The sequence below is a fragment of the Balaenoptera borealis genome (genome assembly GCF_965194805.1).
Source record: "Balaenoptera borealis genome assembly, chromosome: X".
Lineage (NCBI taxonomy): Eukaryota > Metazoa > Chordata > Mammalia > Artiodactyla > Balaenopteridae > Balaenoptera > Balaenoptera borealis.
Genome location: NC_138881.1, coordinates 122,640,385 through 122,660,852, shown reverse-complemented (window position 1 = coordinate 122,660,852; position 20,468 = coordinate 122,640,385). Strand labels below are relative to the sequence as shown.

Below are 20,468 nucleotides of genomic sequence, written 5' to 3'. Positions count from 1 at the left end.
AATAAAATTCACTTTGATTAGGCTTAAGTAGTTAAGACATCTGTTTAGAACATTAGAAATTAAAAATAGAAAAATGCATGCAATGATTGGCATTGTTATGTGAAACTGGTCACAGTTTCTGGTCAAAGCATGTCAGCATTCATGTTCATTTCTATTATGTCCCCCTTTCATTCTCTTTATTTATGCCTTTCAAAGGCTTTTCAGGTAAAGTGGTTACCGTGAATTCACTAATGATAAACAAATTTTTTAACTTAGTGGGTTGAGCCCCGCAACTTCCAAGAGACCGAGCTGTGGGGCTCTCAGAAATTTTGCTTTTAAGAAAAGTCTATAACCTTAGGGAATATTATTGTACAGTAATCACCCTGTTCAAACATTTGTGATATGATTTTGCAACTCAATGGTACTTTTTTCCAAAAGCCTGACTGTAAGAACATGTATTAGGAGGCAAATTAGAAGCACAAGCTCAGGAAATAGAGGCAACTTTCAGATAATCTCAGCCAACCTTCTCTCTGTTTCATCCTCTCTTCCCCTTCACTCTTTCAGAAGATGTTTTCTTTTACAGTTTGACTCTCTCTTTTGATCATAGTTACTAGGTAATAATAATTACTGAGTAATTGTACAGCGTTATGTCCCATTTTGTCCACCTTTGAATGAGAAGCCTTGAAAAATATTGCCAAATCAAGAAAAATTCAATCTGAGGTACTTTAAAGTACAGTTGAACTCTGAAATGTATTTAGATATTATGGATAACCATCACTATTTGTGATTTGAATTCTATCTTCTATATTCATTTCTGATTGTTACTAATTTCTCTGGGATAAATAGCTAGCAATTGAATTGCTGGGTCATGGGGTGGTTGAATATTTAACATTACAAGAAACTGCCAAATAATATTCTAATATAATTGTACTACTTAAACTCCTACCAGCAATGCACAGGAGTTCCAGTTGCTTCACATCTCACTGACACTTGGTCATTGTCAGTCTGTTTAATTTCAGGTTTTCTAATGCACGTGTAGCAGTATCTAATTATGGTTATAGTATGCATTTCCGTGTTAATTGATGGTTTTGAGCATCTTTTCATGTGATTGTTGGCAATTTATTTATGGTTGTGAAGCAACGGTGAAAATATGTTGCTAATTTTTATTGAGGTGTTTATCTTCTTTTTTGAGTTGTAAGAATACTGTATGTATTCTGGAAAGACTAAAAATGTTTTTTCCTAATCTTCAGTCTAACCACTTATTTTCTAATGATATCTTTTGATGAGCACAGAATTTAATTTGGTGAACATTTTTAATCAATAATTTATCTTAGATTTAGTGCTTTTATGTACTCTCTAAGAAACATTTGCCTACCCCAAGGTCACCATGATATTTGCTGTGTTTTCATTCTGAGGCTTCGTTGTTCTACTTCAGTGTTTAGGTGTATGACTGATCTTCCAAGAAGACAAGGTTTATATTATACCTGAAAATATGCAGATTTACATGAACATTTATTGAAAAGACTTTACTTTTACCTTTAGGTTGCCTTGCTACCTTTGTCAAAAGCAGTTGGCCATACAGTTAAATATTTATAGAAATATAGCTAAACTGTTCTATCATGTTTCATTGATGAATCGCTGTATTCTTCTTGAATACTTTAGCTTTATTGTAAATCTTGAAACTGAATAGTGTGACACCGACAAATATATTTTTTCAAGATTGTTTTGGTTATATTTTGTTTTCATGTGAGTTGGATTGATTTTCATAGAAATTTAAGAATCAACTGCTAGGAGAGACCTTCAAGATGGTGGAGGAGTAAGATGTGGAGATCACCTTCCTCCCCACAAATACATCAGAAATACATCTACATGTGGAACAACTCCTACAGAACACCTACTGAACGCTGGCAGAAGACCTCAGACTTCCCAAAAGGCAAGAAGCTCCCCACGTACCTGGGTAGGGCAAAAGATAAAAGAAAAAACAGAGACAAAAGAATAGGGACAGGACCTGTACCTCTGGGAGGGAGCTGTGAAGGAGGAAAAGTTTCCACACACTAGGAAGCCCCTTCACTGGCAGAGAGGGGGGGTGGCGGGGGGGAAGCTTCAGAGCCACAGAGGAGAGCACAGCAACAGGGGTGCGGAGGACAAAGCGGAGAGATTCCCACACAGAGGATCGGTGGCAACCAGCGCTCACCAGCCCGAGAGGCTTGTCTGCTCACTCGCCGGGGCGGGTGGAGGCTGGGAGCCTGTGCAGCCCGCCACTGCCAGGGTCCCATGATCCAGGGAAAACTTCCCCGGGAGAACACACGGTGCACCGTGATCAAGTGGGATTTATCCCAGGGATGCAAAGATTCTTCAATGTATGCAAATCAACCAATGTGATACACCGTATTAACAAATTGAAGGAGAAAAGCCATATGATCATCTCAATAGATGCAGAAAAAGCTTTCGACAAAATTCAACACCCATTTATGATAAAAATCCTCCAGAGAGTAGGCATAGAGGGAACTTACCTCAACATAATAAAGGCCATATATGACAAACCCACAGCCAACATCGTTGTCAATGGTGAAAAACTGAAACCATTTCCTCTAAGATCAGGAAGAAGTCAAGGTTGTCCACTCTCACCACTAGTATTCAATATAGTTCTGGAAGTTTTAGCCACAGCAAACAGAGAAGAAAAAGAAATAAAAGGAATCCAAATCGGAAAAGAAGAAGTAAAGCTGTCACTGTTTGCAGATGACATGATACTATACATAAAGAATCCTAAAGATGCTACCAGAAAACTGCTAGAGCTAATCAATGAACTTGGTAAAGTAGCAGGATACAAAATTAATGCACAGAAATCTCTTGCATTCCTATACACTAATGATGAAAAATCTGATAGAGAAATTAAGGAAACTCTCCCATTTACCTTTGCAACAAAAGGAATAAAATACTTAGGAATAAACCTACCTAAGGAGACAAAAGACCTGTATGCAGAAAACTATAAGACACAGATGAAAGAAATTAAAGATGATACAGATAGATGGAGAGATATACCATGTTCTTGGATTGGAAGAATCAACATTGTGAAAATGACTATACTAGCCAAAGCAGTCTACAGATTCAATGCAATCCCTATCAAACTACCAATGGCATTTTTCACAGAACTAGAACAAAAAGTTTCACAAGTTGTATGGAAACACAAAAGCCCCCAAATAGCCAAAGCAATCTTGAGAAAGAAAAACAGAGCTGGAGAAATCAGCCTCCCTGACTTCAGGCTATACTACAAAGCTACAGTAATCAAGACAGTATGGTACAGACACAAAAACAGACATATAGATCAATGGAACAGAATAGAAAGCCCAGAGATAAACCCACACACATATGGTCACCTTATTTTTGATAAGGGAGGCAAGAATATACAATGCAGAAAAGACATCTTCAATAAGTGGTGCTGGGAAAACTGTACAGGTACATGTAAAAGAATGAAATTAGAACACTTCCTAACACCATACACAAAAACAAGCTCAAAATGGATTAAAGACCTAAATGAAAGGCCACACAATATAAAACTCTTAGCAGAAAACATAGGCAGAACACTCTATGACGTAAATCACAGCAAGATCCTTTTTGACCCACCTCCTAGAGAAATGGAAATAAAAACAAAAATAAACAAATGGGACCTAATGAAACTTAAAAGCTTTTGCACAGCAAAGGAAACCATAAAGAAGATGAAAAGACAACCCTCAGAATGGGAGAAAATATTTGCAAAGGAAGCAACTGACAAAGGATTAATCTCCAAAATATACAAGCAGCTCATGCAGCTCAATATGAAAAAAACAACCCAATCCAAAAATGGGCAGAAGACCTAAATAGACATTTCTCCAAAGAAGATATACAGATTGCCAACAAACACATGAAAGGATGCTCAACATCACTAATCATTAGAGAAATGCAAGTCAAAACTACAGTGAGGTGTCACCTCACACCAGTCACAATGGCCATCATCCAAAAATCTAGAAACAATAAATGCTGGAGAGGGTGTGGAGAAAAGGGAACCCTCTTGCACTGTGGTGGGATTGTAAATTGATACATCCACTATGGAGAACATTATGGAGGTTCCTTAAAAAACTAAAAATAGAACTACCATATGACCCAGCAGTCCCACTACTGGACATATACCCTGAGACAACCATAATTCAAAAAGAGTAATGTACCACAATGTTCATTGCAGCTCTATTTACAATAGCCAGGACATGGAAACAACCTAAGTATCCATCGACAGATGAATGGTTAAAGAAGATGTGGTGCATATATACAATGGAATATTACTCAGCCATAAAAAGAAACAAAATTTAGTTATTTGTAGTGAGGTAGATGGACCTAGAGACTGTCATACAGTGAAGCAAGTCAGAAAGAGAAAAATAAATACCGTATGCTAACCCATGTATATGGAATCTAAAAAAAAATAATAATAATAAATATTTCTGAAGAACCTAGGGGCAGAGCAGGAATAAAGATGCAGACTTAGAGAATGGACTTGAGGACACAGGGAGGGGGAAGGGTAAGCTGGGATGAAGTGAGAGAGTGGCATTGACATATATACACTACCAAATGTAAAATAGATAGCTAGTGGGAAGCAGCTGCATAGCACAGGGAGATCAGCTCGGTGCTTTGTGACCACCTAGAGTGGTGGGGTAGGGAGAATGGGAGGGAGACACAAGAGGGAGGAGATATGGGAATATATGTATATGTATAGCTGATTCACTTTTTTATACAGCAGAAACTAACACACCATTGTAAAGCAAGTATACTCCAATAAAGATGTTACAAAAAAACCCCAAAAGATTTAAACCATAGGATCCAGTAATCCCACTTTGGGGAAAACCATAATTTGAAAAGATACATGCACCCCAATGTTCATTGCAGCACTATTTACAATAGCCAATACATGGAAGCAACCTAAATGTCCATTGACAGAGGAATGGATAAAGAAGATGTGGTACATATATACAATGGAATATTGCTCAGCCATTAAAAAGAATGAAATAATGCCATTTGCAGCAACATGGATAGACCTAAAGATTGTCATACTGAGTGAAATAAGCCAGACAAAGAGAAATATCATATGATATCCGTTATATGCAGAATCTAAAAAGAAATGATACAAATGAACTTCTTTACATAACAGAAACAGACTCACAGACTTAGAGAATGAACTTATGGTTACCGGGGGGGAAGCACGGTGGGAAGGGATTGTTAGGGAGTTTGGGATCAACATGTACACACTGCTATATTTAAAATGGATAACCAGCAAGGACCTACTGTATAGCACAGGGAACTCTGCTCTATGTTATGTGGCAGCCTGGATGGGAGGGGAGTTTGGGGGAGAATGGATACATGCATATGTATGGCTGAGTCCCTTTGCTATACACCTGAAATTATCACAACATTCGTAATCGGCTATTCTCCAATATAAAATAAAGAGTTTTTTTTAAAAAAACCAAAAAACGAATCAACTGCTAAATTATTACCAAAAAAAAAAAAAAAAAAAAAAACCAGCTGGCAAATTTGACTTACATTTTTTGAATTTATAGACAAAATTGGGGAAAGCTGGTATCTAAACAATAGTGAGTCTTCCAATGTTAGTTCAAAATATACCACTTAATTTCTTTTTTTCCTCAAGATTAGAGTCAAGATATTGGGTTTTAGAAAAAATACCAGAGGTGAAGTGCCCATCACATCACATCAGGGGGTCCATGGCATATACATGACATCACTGATGATGTCAGCCTCTGTCACTTGGTTATGTTAGTGTTTGTCACATATCTCCAGTGAAAAATTAATATATTTTCCCTTTCCATGCTTTATTATTTGAAAGTTAGTTAATAATTAAAGGCTATACTCCAGGATTGTGGGCGCAGGGTGAAAAGGCGGCTTAAGTGATACTTCTGGGAGGGGCACTATATATATATATGTCATATATACATAATTTGAAATTATTCTACAAAAAGATTTGTAACTTCTCAATTAATTTATTGAATTATTTATTTGTATCAATAGGGACCTGTATATGTTTACTTTGAATTTGGGGTTATAATCAAATACTACAACATTCATTCTGTTGCTACTATTATTCCAGATTTGGCCTTTTGGAGCTCTTTCAGGTTGGCTTCTGTGTCCCCTTGATATGTCCCAATCCTTTGGTTTTTTGAGCTCTTCATAACTTTCTGGTACTGTAAGATGCTGCAGTCTTGTCTTGTAATTTCCCTGCCCCATCCCTAAATTTAGTCATTTATCCAAGGAACCCTTCTTTCCTCCTCTCTCCTTAGAGCGACAGGGCCCAGTGAGGAGCTGGGCGTCCACCCTGACCAAACAGCAGTAAAGCGGGTAAGTTGGCATCTACTTCCTTTCTGTCTAGTGAAAGTGGGCCCGATGGGAAGCTGATTTTACCTTCCCACATTGAGGTAATTAGGCCATGCATGTTGATACCCCACTTTTTCTGGGATAATGTCAGTGGGGCTGAGGTGGGGTAGCTGTACTTCTACCCACATGTCTTCAGAGAGGCAGTGTGAGGCAGTGTCCCTCTTTTGCTAGTGTATTGTCGGCAGGGCACAGTGGGGAGTTGAACCTGTATACTTACCTGCCCTCAACGGAGAGACTGCTTGCTTAACAACAAATAAAGAGTAAATATGATAAGACATCTCATTATATAGTTAATATTCCAAATGTCCATTTTATATTTAATAGAAAATCACTTGTCATACCAAGAACCAGGAAAATAACAACATGAATGAGAAAAGACAACAAACAAACTGACCAGACACCTACACTGAGATAAATCAGGTGTTGCCTGATGGTTAGTGGCTACTATATATAATTTTATATAATGATATATCTGCTATTATATATCTGGTATTACTGTATTCTTTAAAATTCGATTTAGTTTATGCTAGCCAACCCTCATTACTTGAATCTCCTAGTTTAGTTAATAACTTATTATATTATATATTTCTTGTTCAAATTACTGTTGTTTCTCCCTTTGAATTGGACCTTGAGTACTAAAGAGGTAGAGAATTGTCGAGTTTGGGACTTCTCTGAGCTCTTAGGTTCAACTACCCCTGATGCGTCCGGCTGCGGCCACGACTTCTTTGAAGTTATTGTGAAAGAGGAGACAGAGGAAGAGAAGGAGAAATGCACTTGGCCTGGTGGTTGACAAATAGGTATATTTGTTTTATTGTAAGGTATTAGGTGTCCATTGTGGTGACTGAAATAGCAATCCAGGGGAAAACTTTGGGGTATGAGAGAAGTATATAGAAAGGGAAGGCGGTATATATAAATGTTGCAGTGGAGTATATTATACCTTTAGTCTCTTTCAACGAGATCAACAAATTCAAGAGAAGGATTTGAGATATTCTGAGTAGTTTTGTTGGCTGAACGATGTTTCCTTGACCATGATCCAGTTCCAAGACCAAGTACTGTGGTGAAAGTATCTAAGCAGCCTGGTAAACTGATTGGGGTTGGGCACAGGGAAGACTAGGAGGGAGAATCTGCCTTATTCTTCTAAATGAGGTACATGGCTGCTTCTTCTGCTACTACAGTCCTCTGTCCTTGACCAGAGGATGCCCCAGTCAGGCTCATTTGCTAGTATAAGGAAAATTCAAGTTGCGAAGAAGGTGAGAGTTCTGTCCAGCTCTCTTCCAATTAGATCTTTATGTGGCCTGTGATATCTAGATGTGGTGGGTGAGTGGAGTGGTCCTTTCTACTTAGCAACTCACTTTTGGGGAATGCAAACTAGTTTTTCATGTGACAACTATATTAAATTGAAACTCAGCACAGTAATGCAGACAAATATTCTAAGTCCCAGACGTAGAGGTTGGGGGAGGAAAGTTTATTCTCTCTCAGTTCTAAAGTTTGTCCCATTAGAAGCATAGTAGGTGAGGGGATATATATTCAGAGATGGGTAAAAGATAGAGGGGAACTAAATGATTGTTTTCCATGCTTTTGGGTCTATTCTTCTGACCTATCATGGACTGAGAGTGTTGGGGTATTGACTGAAATGGCATGGTGAGGGGTGTTTGAGTATGGATAAGATTGCCACCTTCAGCCATTCTGTGTGCAGTACCCCATTCCAGGAAGTACTATTCATGTGCCAAAAGATATGATTGGCACACCTTGGAGTGAAGTAATGTACAACAGGTACAACATATGTGGTGGTCCCAGAGGAGGTATGGCTACCTGAATCTTTCCTTGAACCAAGGCACCATCTTTTCAGCACTGGGCCACATCAGGGGACCCTCGTATGTGCCTTCTAAGGAGTAAGACATAGGGAATTAGGGCACCCTAGGAAAATCTTCATATGTATGTTCTTGAGGAGTTTAAAAGTTGGTTAAAAAGGGGCCTGTGCATATGAGACTACAACATGAGGTAAGTTATGATGCCCCTGTGTCTCCCCATTGATATTTCTCTCTGCAGAACCAAATTTCCTCTTTCTTGGATTCTCCTTCAGTCGTATTTGAAGTCACCAAAGTACTCGGGCTTAACCATGGTTAAGTCAGATGAAGCTTTGTCAGTCTGATATATACTTTTCAACTCTTATTTATTGATTTATTATGTGTATGCTAATTCATTTATTTTTTAGTTATGTGAAAAATGGATGGGCAAGGAAGAACTACACTTTAGAACTCTTGATAATGATAAAATATGACTTTTTTTTTCTCTTATTCACCTTTGGATTTCTATTCTTAACCCTGCACACAGAGGGAGAGAAAGAAGATAGCCAGTAGTTGGAGACCATCTGTAGAACTAGAACAGTGCATGGGAAGCAAGTTATAAATTTTACATTCTTCTGTGGGAACAAGAATCTTGATGCTCTGCAAAGGTAAGGCCTTTTTAACCAAATCAGTGGTTATGGAAAACGAGGGGTTTTGGTATTCCTGCATCTCAGAGAGCCACAGGTTTCACTCCCACTTCACTCCTTGGCAAAAATTTAGGTTGTGATCAAAAGAAGGAAATTTCTCTATCTGTCTCTCAACATTATTACCCACGTACAACCTGTGTCTACTACTTATGGTATCTCCTTTCCTCCTTCACACGATCTAAGGATCACCCTACACAGAAAGTCTCACTACTCCAGATATGTGTAGGTCCTTGTTGTATATCTATTTTATGTGTAGTAATTTGTATCTGTTAATTACAAACTCCTAATCTATCTCTCTCCCCCTGCTTTGGTTCTTGTAGACACCAAGGTCAAAGATGAAAGTTAGGTTCAGCAGTGGGGTTGGGAGGACAGAGTAGGTGCCTCTTGTCCCACAGAGAGAAGAGGACCAGTCAGCCTAGGGACTCGGCAAGTTGGGAATATATTATTTTTGTCTTCTGGTCTCTAGCAGAACCAAAATACTCAAGTTTACTATACAGCTGGGTTCAGTACTAAACTGCCCACCTCAAAGAACTCTGAATTCCTACTCTGCTGCCTAAAGACAAACACGAAGGGATGCAGCTGTTTTCTTTGTTCACCAGGTGAGAACATCCTCTGTTTCATTACACTTCCCTTATATAATGATAATTGGCTGTAGGGTATGGCTGAGGTAGAAATAAGTACCAGCCAAAAGACTGTCAGAGCTGAAAGAAGTGACCGGGGATTTAGTCCACAACAAAATCCTTGTCACAGTCCAGATACTTGGGTCACAGATGGCTCAGGTATATTTATTGAAATTGTGCAAGTGCTAACAGTTTTGTGAAATGGGAACTATTGAAAGTCTATTGGAAGAAAAAAAAAGACTTGGGAAAGTCCAGTTTATATGTCCCTTCCCTAAGTCTTTTTTTTTCCCCCTCTCCATAGCAAGTAACTTAGCTGGAAGTGTGTTTCCAAATCCTCTTTCCTCTCTCTCTCTGTAGGAATGGCATAACATGGCTCTCATTCTCTTAGACTATGACTGGTTTGTGGTCTCCTATCACCTTTACATGCTCTCTTTCATCTTCTTTGAGGTTCAGTGGGTCATCAGAAAGTCAGAGTGCTAGGCACCTGTGTCACAGAGTGGAAAATTGGGAAAATACATTAGCAACAACCAGACCTTTCATCAAGGGCCGAGATAATCTAGAGCTGAGAGGAGGAAAAGGATATCTCTAGGATTTAAGCTCATCTCTCTCTTAGAAATGAACAGCGATATATTAAATGGTTAGTTTCTTCTCAAGAGAAAAAAGAAATGGGATTTCTGCCCTCTCAGTATTTGCACCCCATGGCTGATCTCCCCTTTCCTTCCTACGGATTTTAGTGTGTTTTCACTAATATTATGTGGATTTGGAATGAAGGAATTTGGGGGTACCATGGAGTGTTGTAAGTATTTTGTTCTTGTTGTTTTGTTTTGTTTGGGTTTACAACTTGAAAGATAACAGGTTAGAGGGAATAAAAATATTTCTTAAATGGGGAAGGAAAACCAGGAAGGGGCTTATTCTCTTTTGGGCATGAAAAACATCCAAGGATTCATAGAGTAGGTGAGGGGAAACTTACTCAGGTGGAGATGGAATCTGGCAGGAAGTAGGATGGGCAATGCCAAGTTCTTATGGAAAAATGACGAATGTCATGTCATGGCAGTGGAGATTGGGCAGGTATGAGAAGAGCTACATTGGTATAAGGTGTATTGGGCAGAGAAGCCACCTTGAGCCATGGTGTGTGCAGTGCCCTATTTAGGAAGACACCGTTCACATATACTGTATTATGAACTGTGCCTTTCTGAGTAGAGTAATGCTCAACAAGTACAACTTTGTTGGTCGCTGAAGTCCCTGAGGAAAATTTGTCCCAAATAAATCATTCAGTGGTCTATAACCCTTTATTGTAAAGAGATGTGACCACCGAGAAGGAGGCATGCACTGGGAATATAGCCCTACCTAAATACTGCTAAGAAAAATTCCCTGATTTAGACAACAGCAAGACTCTGTCAACATGGTGTTCTCTATACTCAGCAATATAATGCCACTCCATCTTCATAGAAGCAATAGGGTTCCCTGTTGGGCTCTCTGTTGGAATTTCAACATGGTTTTAGGTCCTATATACCACAGGACATCTGAAAGACCAAGATTGGACATGGATGTGGCAGCTGAGGCTAGATGAATATCCACCAATTTTTCAATTGAAAAATTACCAACCACATACAGTATGCCAGTCCATTTGTGAGGTGCTACAAATATAGTAGGAGAACAGGAGAGGCAAAACTTCAAGAAGCTGTTAGTACAGATATACAATAGCTAGTAAATGAATAGAATGTGAATTGTGCACAACAGCCCAAAGTACTGTGGAGAAACATTAAAGTGTATTGAGGATTGGGCAGTGCTCCAGAAAGGAGGGGATGGGGCAGTTTCACATAGAGTGGTCAGGGAAGGCTTCTCTGATAAAGCACTATTTGAGTGAAGTCCTGTATTAGGAAGGGATAGAATCAATCTGCAATTGCTCAGTGCTCCAACACTTCCCTTCTGCCTTGGCATGGAAGGCAAACCCAGTTTTTCCTGCTGATCTTTTCTTACTGTCCATACCCACCTCCAGCCCATATAGTTCTGTACTGTTTCAAGAGATTTTTGTGATGAAAATTCAGGGAAATATTGAGACACTTTGGTTTAAGAAGTGGAAAGGAAAGGGGATCAAACAAACAAAGAGGCTGTCAAGCTGGATAATATATCCCCAAGACAGGAGAATAGGAGTTGATGGAAATCAGAAAAAAATAACTGTTGCCATAATGCTTTATGTAGAGAGGATTTCTCTTCCCTGAGAGGTTTCCAAAAATCACCAATAAGAAATTGAGTGTATTTTTTTTTTAATTATTTATTTATTTTCATTTATTTATTTATGGCTGTGCTGGGTCTTCGTTTCTGTGCGAGGGCTTTCCCCAGTTGCGGCAAGCGGGGGCCACTCCTCATCGCGGTGCGCGGGCCTCTCACCATCACGGCCTCTCTTGTGGCGGAGCACAGGCTCCAGACGCGCAGGCTCAGTAATTGTGGCTCACGGGCCTAGTTGCTCTGCGGCATGTGGGATCTTCCCAGACCAGGGCTTGAACCCGTGTCCCCTGCATTGGCAGGCAGACTCTCAACCACTGCGCCACCAGGGAAGCCCGAGTGTATTTTTTTTAAAGAGGAAAAAGGAGAAATTGAAGACATTTTAAATGATGCTTTTGCCAGTATTGATTATCCTTGAATGTGAGAAACTCAGATCAGAGACTGAGACATCTGTTTGTCTTAAAGAAGTTGCAGCTGCCTGTTAAACTGTTAGTGCATGTGCACAGGTATGTCTGCAAGAATTAGTCTAACTTGCTACTCTCTACCAACCTAAAACCAGTGCATGGCTACTATGGCTGATGCTTGTGCTTCTGCATTCCTGCTAGGTTAAACTGAGAAAGACCTAGCACAAGACAGCATGGCGGTAAAAGAGAAGGTTGAGTTGGACAATGGACTGCAGTCAAGCTCTCTGATAACAGAGCTCATCACATCTGCAGTGTCACTAGGAGATTGGACCCTCTCTATTATGATTTTCTTTCTCTCCTGTGGTAAATAGAGGGGAAAGTGGTATTTCCTTATTTGGGGTAATCTGCACAGAGAGGACAGAGACATAAAGTGGCCAGTGGGCCTTCAGACAATCAGTTGGGAAGAGGACTATAAGGGCTAATAGTGTTGAGAAGAGTTACAGTCTTCTTGAAACTCCTGGTAGAGTTGGCATCCATATCCATGAGTTCCACAGCCACAGATTCAACTAACCACAGATCAAAAATAACCACAGATGAAAAAAAATTTCATAAAGTTCCAAAAGGCAAAACTTGAATTTGCTGAGGACCAGTAATTTTATATAGCATTTATATTGTATTTACAACTATTTACATAGCATTTACATTGTATGAGGTATTATACATAATCTAAAGATAATTTAAAGTATACGGAACCATACTAATTGAAGTCAGAAAGAAAAAGACAAATACCATATGATATCACTTATATGTGCAATCTAAAATATGACACAAATGAACAAATCTACAAAACAAAAACAGACTCACAGACATAGAGAACAGACTTGTGGTTGCCAAGGGGGAGAGGGTTGGGGGAGGGAAGGACTGGGAGTTTGGGATTAGCAGATGCAAACTGTTATATATAGAATGGATAAACAACAAGGTCCTACTGTATAGCACAGGGAACTATATTCAATGTCCTGTGATAAACCATAATGGAAAAGAATATGAAAAAGCATACATATGTACATATATATATGTATGTGTGTATATATATACACACACATATATATAAAACTGAATCACTTTGCTGTACACCAGAAACTAACACAACATTGTAAATCAACTATATTTCAATTACAAAACAAGAAAAGAAACAAAAAACAAAGTATACAGTAAGATGTGCATAGGTTATATGCAAATACTATGCCATTTTATAGAAGGGACTTGAGCATCCTCAGATTTTGGTATCCATTGGGGGTGCTGGAACCAGTGCCCTGTGGATTCCAAAGGATGACTGTACTTTTTGGAAAAATGTGGGGCTTCCTGCGGCTATTAATATAGGCCAGGTATTTTTCCTATTAAAGAAGGAAGATTTCAAGACTTTCAGACATCAAGACAATTTCCTTTATCTCAGTCTTCATGGTTGTTTCAATAAATAATTATAAACTAAGTATGATGTTTCCCATACTTGTCTACTTCCCTATTTAAAAGATCTTCATCCCCTAGTCGTCAAATTCTAAAAAAACCTCCAGTTTAAGACTTGGAATCTTCTCACCTGAACTTGCTTCCAACATTTTCAGCTGTGTGTTTGTGTGTGTGTACAGTTTAACATTTTAATGTATACACAGTACTATAGCTTATTTTTAGTGAACACTTATATGAGTTTAGATGAATGTGAAATTTGTATAATAGTGATAAAATTCAAGATACAGAATAGTACCACTATGTCAAAAAAAATTTTTTTACCAGCTCTTTTAGAGTAAAAACATCCCATAATTCCCAGACTCTGGAATCCATTCACCATATTTGTTTCCCTATACTTTGGTGTCCCACGCTCAGTATTCCAGAGAAACACAGGCCCATAGTAGCATGTGTCTTAGATAAAAAATGGAAGAACATGCTCAAAATGACCTTACTCCAGGAAGAGGCTCAGAAAACCCAGGTGCTGAAAGGAATATAAGGGCATCCTTAGGCCCCAAGTTCATATATGTCTTGTAGATCACTCCTGATAAGTTATTTTTTTTTTTTTTTACTCCAGAGTGTTAAAAACAAAAGGGGGAGAGAGGAGAAGATGGCGGAAGAGTAAGACGCGGTGATCACCTTCCTCCCCACAGATACATCAGAAAACATCTACACGTGGAACTGCTCCTGTAGAACACCCACTGAACGTTGGCAGAAGACCTCAGACCTCCCAAAAGGCAAGAAACTCCCCACGTACCCGGGTAGGGCAAAAGAAAAAAGAAAAAACAGAGACAAAAGAATAGGGACGGGACCTGCACCAGTGGGAGGGAGCTGTGAAGGAGGAAAGGTCTCCGCACACTAGGAGCCCCTTCACGGGCGGAGACTGCGGGTGGTGGAGGGGGAGCTTCGGCGCCACGGAGGAGAGCGCAGCCACAGGGGTGCGGAGGGCAAAGCGGAGAGATTCCCACACGGAGGCTCGGCGCCGAGCAGCACTCACCAGCCCGAGAGGCTTGTCTGCTCCACCGCCGGGGTGGGCGAGGGCTGGGAGCTGAGGCTCGGGCTTCGGTCGGATCGCAGGGAGAGGACTGGGGTTGGCGGCGTGAACACAACCTGAAGGGGGCTAGTGCGCCACAACTAGCCGGGAGGGAGTCCGGGAAAAAGTCTGCAGCTGCCGAAGAGGCAAGAGACTTTTCGCTGCCTCTTTGTTTCCTGGTGCGCGAGGAGAGGGGATTCAGAGCACCACCTAAACGAGCTCCAGAGACGGGCGCGAGCCGCGGCGATCAGCGCGGACCCCAGAGACGGGCATGAGACGCTAAAGCTGCTGCTGCCGCCACCAAGGAGCCTGTGTGCAAGCACAGGTCACTCTCCACACCGCCCCTCCCGGGAGCCTGTGCAGCCCGCCACTGCCAGGGTCCCGTGATCCGGGGACAACTTCCCCGGGAGAACGCACGGCGCGCCTCAGGCGGGTGCAACGTCACGCCGGCCTCTGCCACCGCAGGCTCGCCCCGCATCCGTACCCCTCCCTCCCCCCGGCCTGGGTGAGCCAGAGCCCCCGAAGCAGCTGCTCCTTTAACCCCGTTCTGTCTGAGCGAAGAACAGACGCCCTCAGGCGACCTACACGCAGAGGTGGGGCCAAATCCAAAGCTGAACCCCGGGAGCTGTGCGAACAAAGAAGAGAAAGGGAAATTTCTCCCAGCAGCCTCAGGAGCAGCGGATTAAAGCTCCACAAACAACTTGATGTACCTGCATCTGTGGAATACCTGAAAAGACAACAAATCATCCCAAATTGAGGAGGTGGACTTTGGGAGCAAGATATATTATTTTTTCCCCTTTTCATCTTTTTGTGAGTGTGTATGTATATGCTTCTGTGTGAGATTCTGTCTGTATAGCTTTGCTTTCAGCATTTGTCCTAGGGTTCTGTCTGTCCGGTTTTTTTTGTTTGTTTTTTTTTTTACTTTAAAAAAATTTTTTTCTTAATAATTATTTTTTATTTTAATAACTTTATTTTATTTTATCTTACTTTATTTTATTTTATCCTCTTTCTTTCTTTCTTTCTTTCTTTCTTTCTTTCTTGCTTTCTTTCTTTCTTTCTTTCTTTCTTTTTTTTCTCCCTTTTTTTCTGAACTGTGTGGATGAAAGGCTCTTGGTGCTCCAGCCAGGCATCAGGGCTGTGCCTCTGAGGTGGGAGAGCCAAGTTCAGGACACTGGTCCACAAGAGACCTCCCAGCTCCATGTGATACCAAACGGCGAAAATCTCCCAGAGATCTCCATCTCAACACCAAGACCCAGCTTCACTCACCGACCAGCAAGCAACAGTGCTGGACACCCTATGCCAAACAACTAGCAAGACAGGAACACAGCCCCATCCATTAGCAGAGAGGCTGCCTAAAATCATAATAAGGCCACAGACACCCCAAAACACACCACCAGACGTGGACGTGCCCACCAGAAAGACAAGATCCAGCCTCATCCACCAGAACACAGGCACTAGTCCCCTCCACCAGGAAGCCTACACAACCCACTGAACCAACCTTAGCCACTGGGGACAGACACCAAAAAACAACGGGAACTACGAACCTGCAGCCTGCGAAAAGGAGATCCCAAACACAGTAAGTTAAGCAAAATGAGTAGACAGAGAAACACACAGCAGATGAAGGAGCAAGGTAAAAACACACTAGACCTAACAAATGAAGAGGAAATAGGCAGTCTACCTGAAAAAGAATTCAGAATAATGATGGGAAAGAGGATCCAAAATCTTGGAAATAGAATGGAGAAAATACGAGAAAAATTTAACAAAGACCTGGAAGAACTAAACAGCAAAAAAACAGTGATAAACAACACAGTATTGGAAATTAAAAATACTCTAGAAGGGATCAATAGCAGAATAACTGAGGCAGAAAAACGGGTAGGTGACCTGGAAGATAAAATAGTGGAAATAACTACTGCACAGCAGAATAAAGAAGAAAGAATGAAAAGAATTGAGGACAGTCTCACAGACCTCTGGGACATTAAACACACCAACATTTGAATTATAGGGGTCCCAGAAGAAGAAGAGAAAAAGAAAGGGACTGAGAACATATTTGAAGAGATTATACTTGAAAACTTCCCTAATATGGGAAAGGAAATAGTTAATCAAGTCCTGGAAGCACAGAGAGTCCCATACAGGATAAATCCAAGGAAAAACACGCCAAGACACATATTAATCAAACTATCAGAAATTAAATATAAAGAAAACATATTAAAAGCAGCAAGGGAAAAACAACACAGAACACACAAGGGAATCCCCATAAGGTTAACAGCTGATCTTTCAGCAGAAACTCTGCAAGCCAGAAGGGAGTGGCAGGACATATTTAAAGTGATGAAGGAGAAAAACCTACAACCAAGAGTACTCTACCCAGCAAGGATCTCATTCAGATTTGATGGAGAAATTAAAACCTTTATGGACAAGCAAAAGCTGAGAGAGTTCAGCACCACCAAACCAGCTTTACAACAAATGCTAAAGGAACTTCTCTAGGCAAGAAACACAAGAGAAGGGAAACACCTACAATAACAAACCCAAAACATTTAAGAAAATGGGACTAGGAACATACATATCAATAATTACCTTAAATGCAAATGGATTAAATGCTCCCACCAAAAGACACAGACTGGCTGAATGGATACAAAAACAAGACCCATATATATGCTGTCTACCAGAGACCCACTTCAGACCTAGGGACACATACAGACTGAAAGTGAGGGGATGGAAAAAGATATTCCATGCAAATGGAAATCAAAAGAAAGCTGGAGTAGCATCCTCATATCAGACAAAATAGACTTTCAATAAAGACTATTGCAAGAGACAAAGAAGGACACTACATAATGATCAAGGGATCAATCCAAGAAGAAGATATAACAATTGTAAATATCTATGCACCCAACATAGGAGCACCTCAATACATAAAGCAAATGCTAACAGCCATAAAAGGGGAAATCAACAGTAACACAATCAGAGTAGGGGACTTTAACACCCCACTTTCACCAATGGACAGATCATCCAAAAAAAAATCAATAAGGAAACACAAGCTTTAAATGATACATTAAACAAGATGGACTTAATTGATATTTCTAGGACATTCCACCCCAAAACAACAGAATACACATTTTTCTCAAGTCCTCATGGAACATTCTCCAGGATAGATCTTATCTTGGGTCACAAATCAAGCCTCAGTAAATTTAAGAAAATTGAAATCATATCAAGTATCTTTTCCAACCACAGCGCTATGAGACTAGATATCAATTACAGGAAAAGATCTGTAAAAAATACAAGCACATGGAGGCTAAACAATACACTACTTAATAATGAAGTGATCACTGAAGAAATCAAAGGGGAAATCAAAAAATACCTAGAAACAAATGACAATAGATACACGACAACCCAAAACCTATGGGATGCAGCAAAAGCAGTTCTAAGAGGGAAGTTTATAGCAATACAATCCTACCTTAAGAAACAGGAAACATCTCAAATAAACAACCTAACCTTGCACCTAAAGCAATTAGAGAAAGAAGAACAAAAAAACCCCAAAGTTAGCAGAAGGAAAGAAATCATAAAGATCAGATCAGAAATAAATGAAAAAGAAATGAAGGAAACGAAAGCAAAGATCAATAAAACTAAAAGCTGGTTTTCTGAAAGATAAACAAAATTAATAAACCATTAGCGAGACTCATCATGATAAAAAGGGAGAAGACTCAAATCAATAGAATTAGAAATGAAAAAGGAGAAGTAACCACTGACCCTGCAGAAATACAGACAATCATGAGAGATTACTACAAGCAACTCTACGCCAATAAAATGGACAACCTGGAAGAAATGGACAAATTCTTAGAAATGCACAACCTGCTGAGACTGAACCAGGAAGAAATAGAAAATATGAACAGACCAATCACAAGCAGTGAAATTGAAACTGTGATTAAAAATCTTCCAACAAACAAAAGCCCAGGACCAAATGGCTTCACAGGCGAATTCTATCAAACATTTAGAGAAGAGCTAACACCTATCCTTCTCAAACTCTTCCAAAATATTGCAGAGGGAGGAACACTCCCCAACTCATTCTACGAGGCCACCATCACCCTGATACCAAAACCAGACAAACATGTCTCAATGGAAGAAAACTACAGGCCAATATCACTGATGAACATAAATGCAAAAATCCTCAACAAAATACTAGCAAACAGAATCCAACAGCACATTAAAAGAATCATACACCATGATCAAGTGGTGTTTATTCCAGGAATGCAAGGATTCTTCAATATACGCAAATCAATCAACGTGATACACCATATTAACAAATTGAAGGAGAAAAACCATATGATCATCTCAATAGATGCAGAGAAAGCTTATGACAAAATTCAACACCAATTTATGATAAAAGCCCTGCAGAAAGTAGGCATAGAGGGAACTTTCCTCAACATAATAAAGGCCATATATGACAAACCCACAGCCAACATCGTCCTCAGTGGTGAAAAAGTGAAACCATTTCTACTAAGATCAGGAACAAGACAGGGTTGCCCACTCTCACCACTATTATTCAACATAGTTTTGGAAGTTTTAGCCACAGCAATCAGAGAAGAAAAAGAAATAAAAGGAATCCAAATTGGAAAAGAAGAAGTAAAGCTGTCACTGTTTGCAGATGACATGATACTCTGCATAGAGAATCCTAAAGATGCTACCAGAAAACTACTACAGCTAATCAATGAACTTGGTAAAGTAGCAGGGTACAAAGTTAATGCACAGAAATCTCTTGCATTCCTATACACTAATGATGAAAAATCTGAAAGTGAAATTAAGAAAACACTCCCATTTACCATTGTAACAAAAAGAATAAAATATCTAGGAATAAACCTACCTAAAGAGACAAAAGACCTGTATGCAAAAAATTATAAGACACAAATGAAAGAAATTAAAGATGATACAAATAGATGGAGAGATATACCATGTTCTTGGATTGGAAGAATCAACATTGTGAAAATAACTCTATTACCCAAAGCAATCTACATATTCAATGCAATCCCTATCAAACTACCAATGGCATTTTTCACAGAACTAGAACAAAAAATTTAACAATTTGTATGGAAACACAAAAGACCCCGAATAGCCAAAGCAATCTTGAGAACGAAAAATGGAGCTGGAGTAATCAGGCTCCCTGACTTCAGAATATACTACAAAGCTACAGTCATCAGGACAGTATGGTACTGGCACAAAAACAGAAATATAGATCAATGGAACAGGATAGAAAGCCCAGAGATAAACCCACGCATATATGGTCACCTTATCTTTGATAAAGTAGGCAAGCATATACAGTGGAGAAAAGACAGCCTCTTTAATTAATGGTGCTGGGAAAACTGGACTGGTATATGTAAAAGAATGAAATTAGAACACTCCCTAACACCATACACAAAAATAAATTCAAAATGGATTAAAGACCTAAATGTAAGGCCACACAATATAAAACTCTTAGAGGAAAACATAGGCAGAACACTCTGTGACGTAAATCACAGCAAGATCCTTTTTGACCCAGCCCCTACAGAAATGGAAATAAAAACAAAAATAAACAAATGGGACCTAATGAAACTTAAAAGCTTTTGCACAGCAAAGGAAACCATAAAGAAGATGAAAAGACAACCCTCAGAATGGGAGAAAATATTTGCAAAGGAAGCAACTGACAAAGGATTAATCTCCAAAATTTACAAGCAGCTCATGCAGCTCAATATCAAAAAAACAAACAACCCAATCCAAAAATGGGCAGAAGACCTAAATAGACATTTCTCCAAAGAAGATATATAGATTGCCAACAA

General features: G+C 39.7%; 2 protein-coding genes across 4 annotated transcripts in view; one reads left to right on the top strand and one right to left on the bottom strand.

The window, feature by feature from the left end:
* Nucleotides 1-6,243, bottom strand: part of LOC309620966 (endogenous retrovirus group K member 7 Env polyprotein-like) — a gene marked incomplete at its 5' end in the record, with an annotated part of 67,436 nt that extends 61,193 nt beyond the window's left edge. Inside the window, one exon of the mRNA XM_082377799.1 lies at nt 6,046-6,243. Coding sequence (XP_082233925.1) covers nt 6,046-6,243 — 198 coding nt within the window. The remainder of the gene's footprint in view (nt 1-6,045) is intronic.
* Nucleotides 1-20,468, top strand: part of LOC309620104 (uncharacterized protein) — a 554,572-nt gene that overhangs the window by 494,148 nt on the left and 39,956 nt on the right. Inside the window, exons 3-5 of one of the 3 annotated variants that reach the window (XM_082376201.1) lie at nt 6,297-6,354; nt 8,725-8,845; nt 14,212-14,857. In XM_082376201.1, coding sequence (XP_082232327.1) covers nt 6,297-6,354; nt 8,725-8,799 — 133 coding nt within the window. In that variant the 3' untranslated portion in view covers nt 8,800-8,845; nt 14,212-14,857. Of the gene's footprint in view, nt 1-6,296; nt 6,355-6,714; nt 6,824-8,724; nt 10,891-14,211; nt 14,858-20,468 lie in introns of those variants that run through there. The other 2 variants (XM_082376202.1, XM_082376200.1) reach the window with 2 other exon arrangements.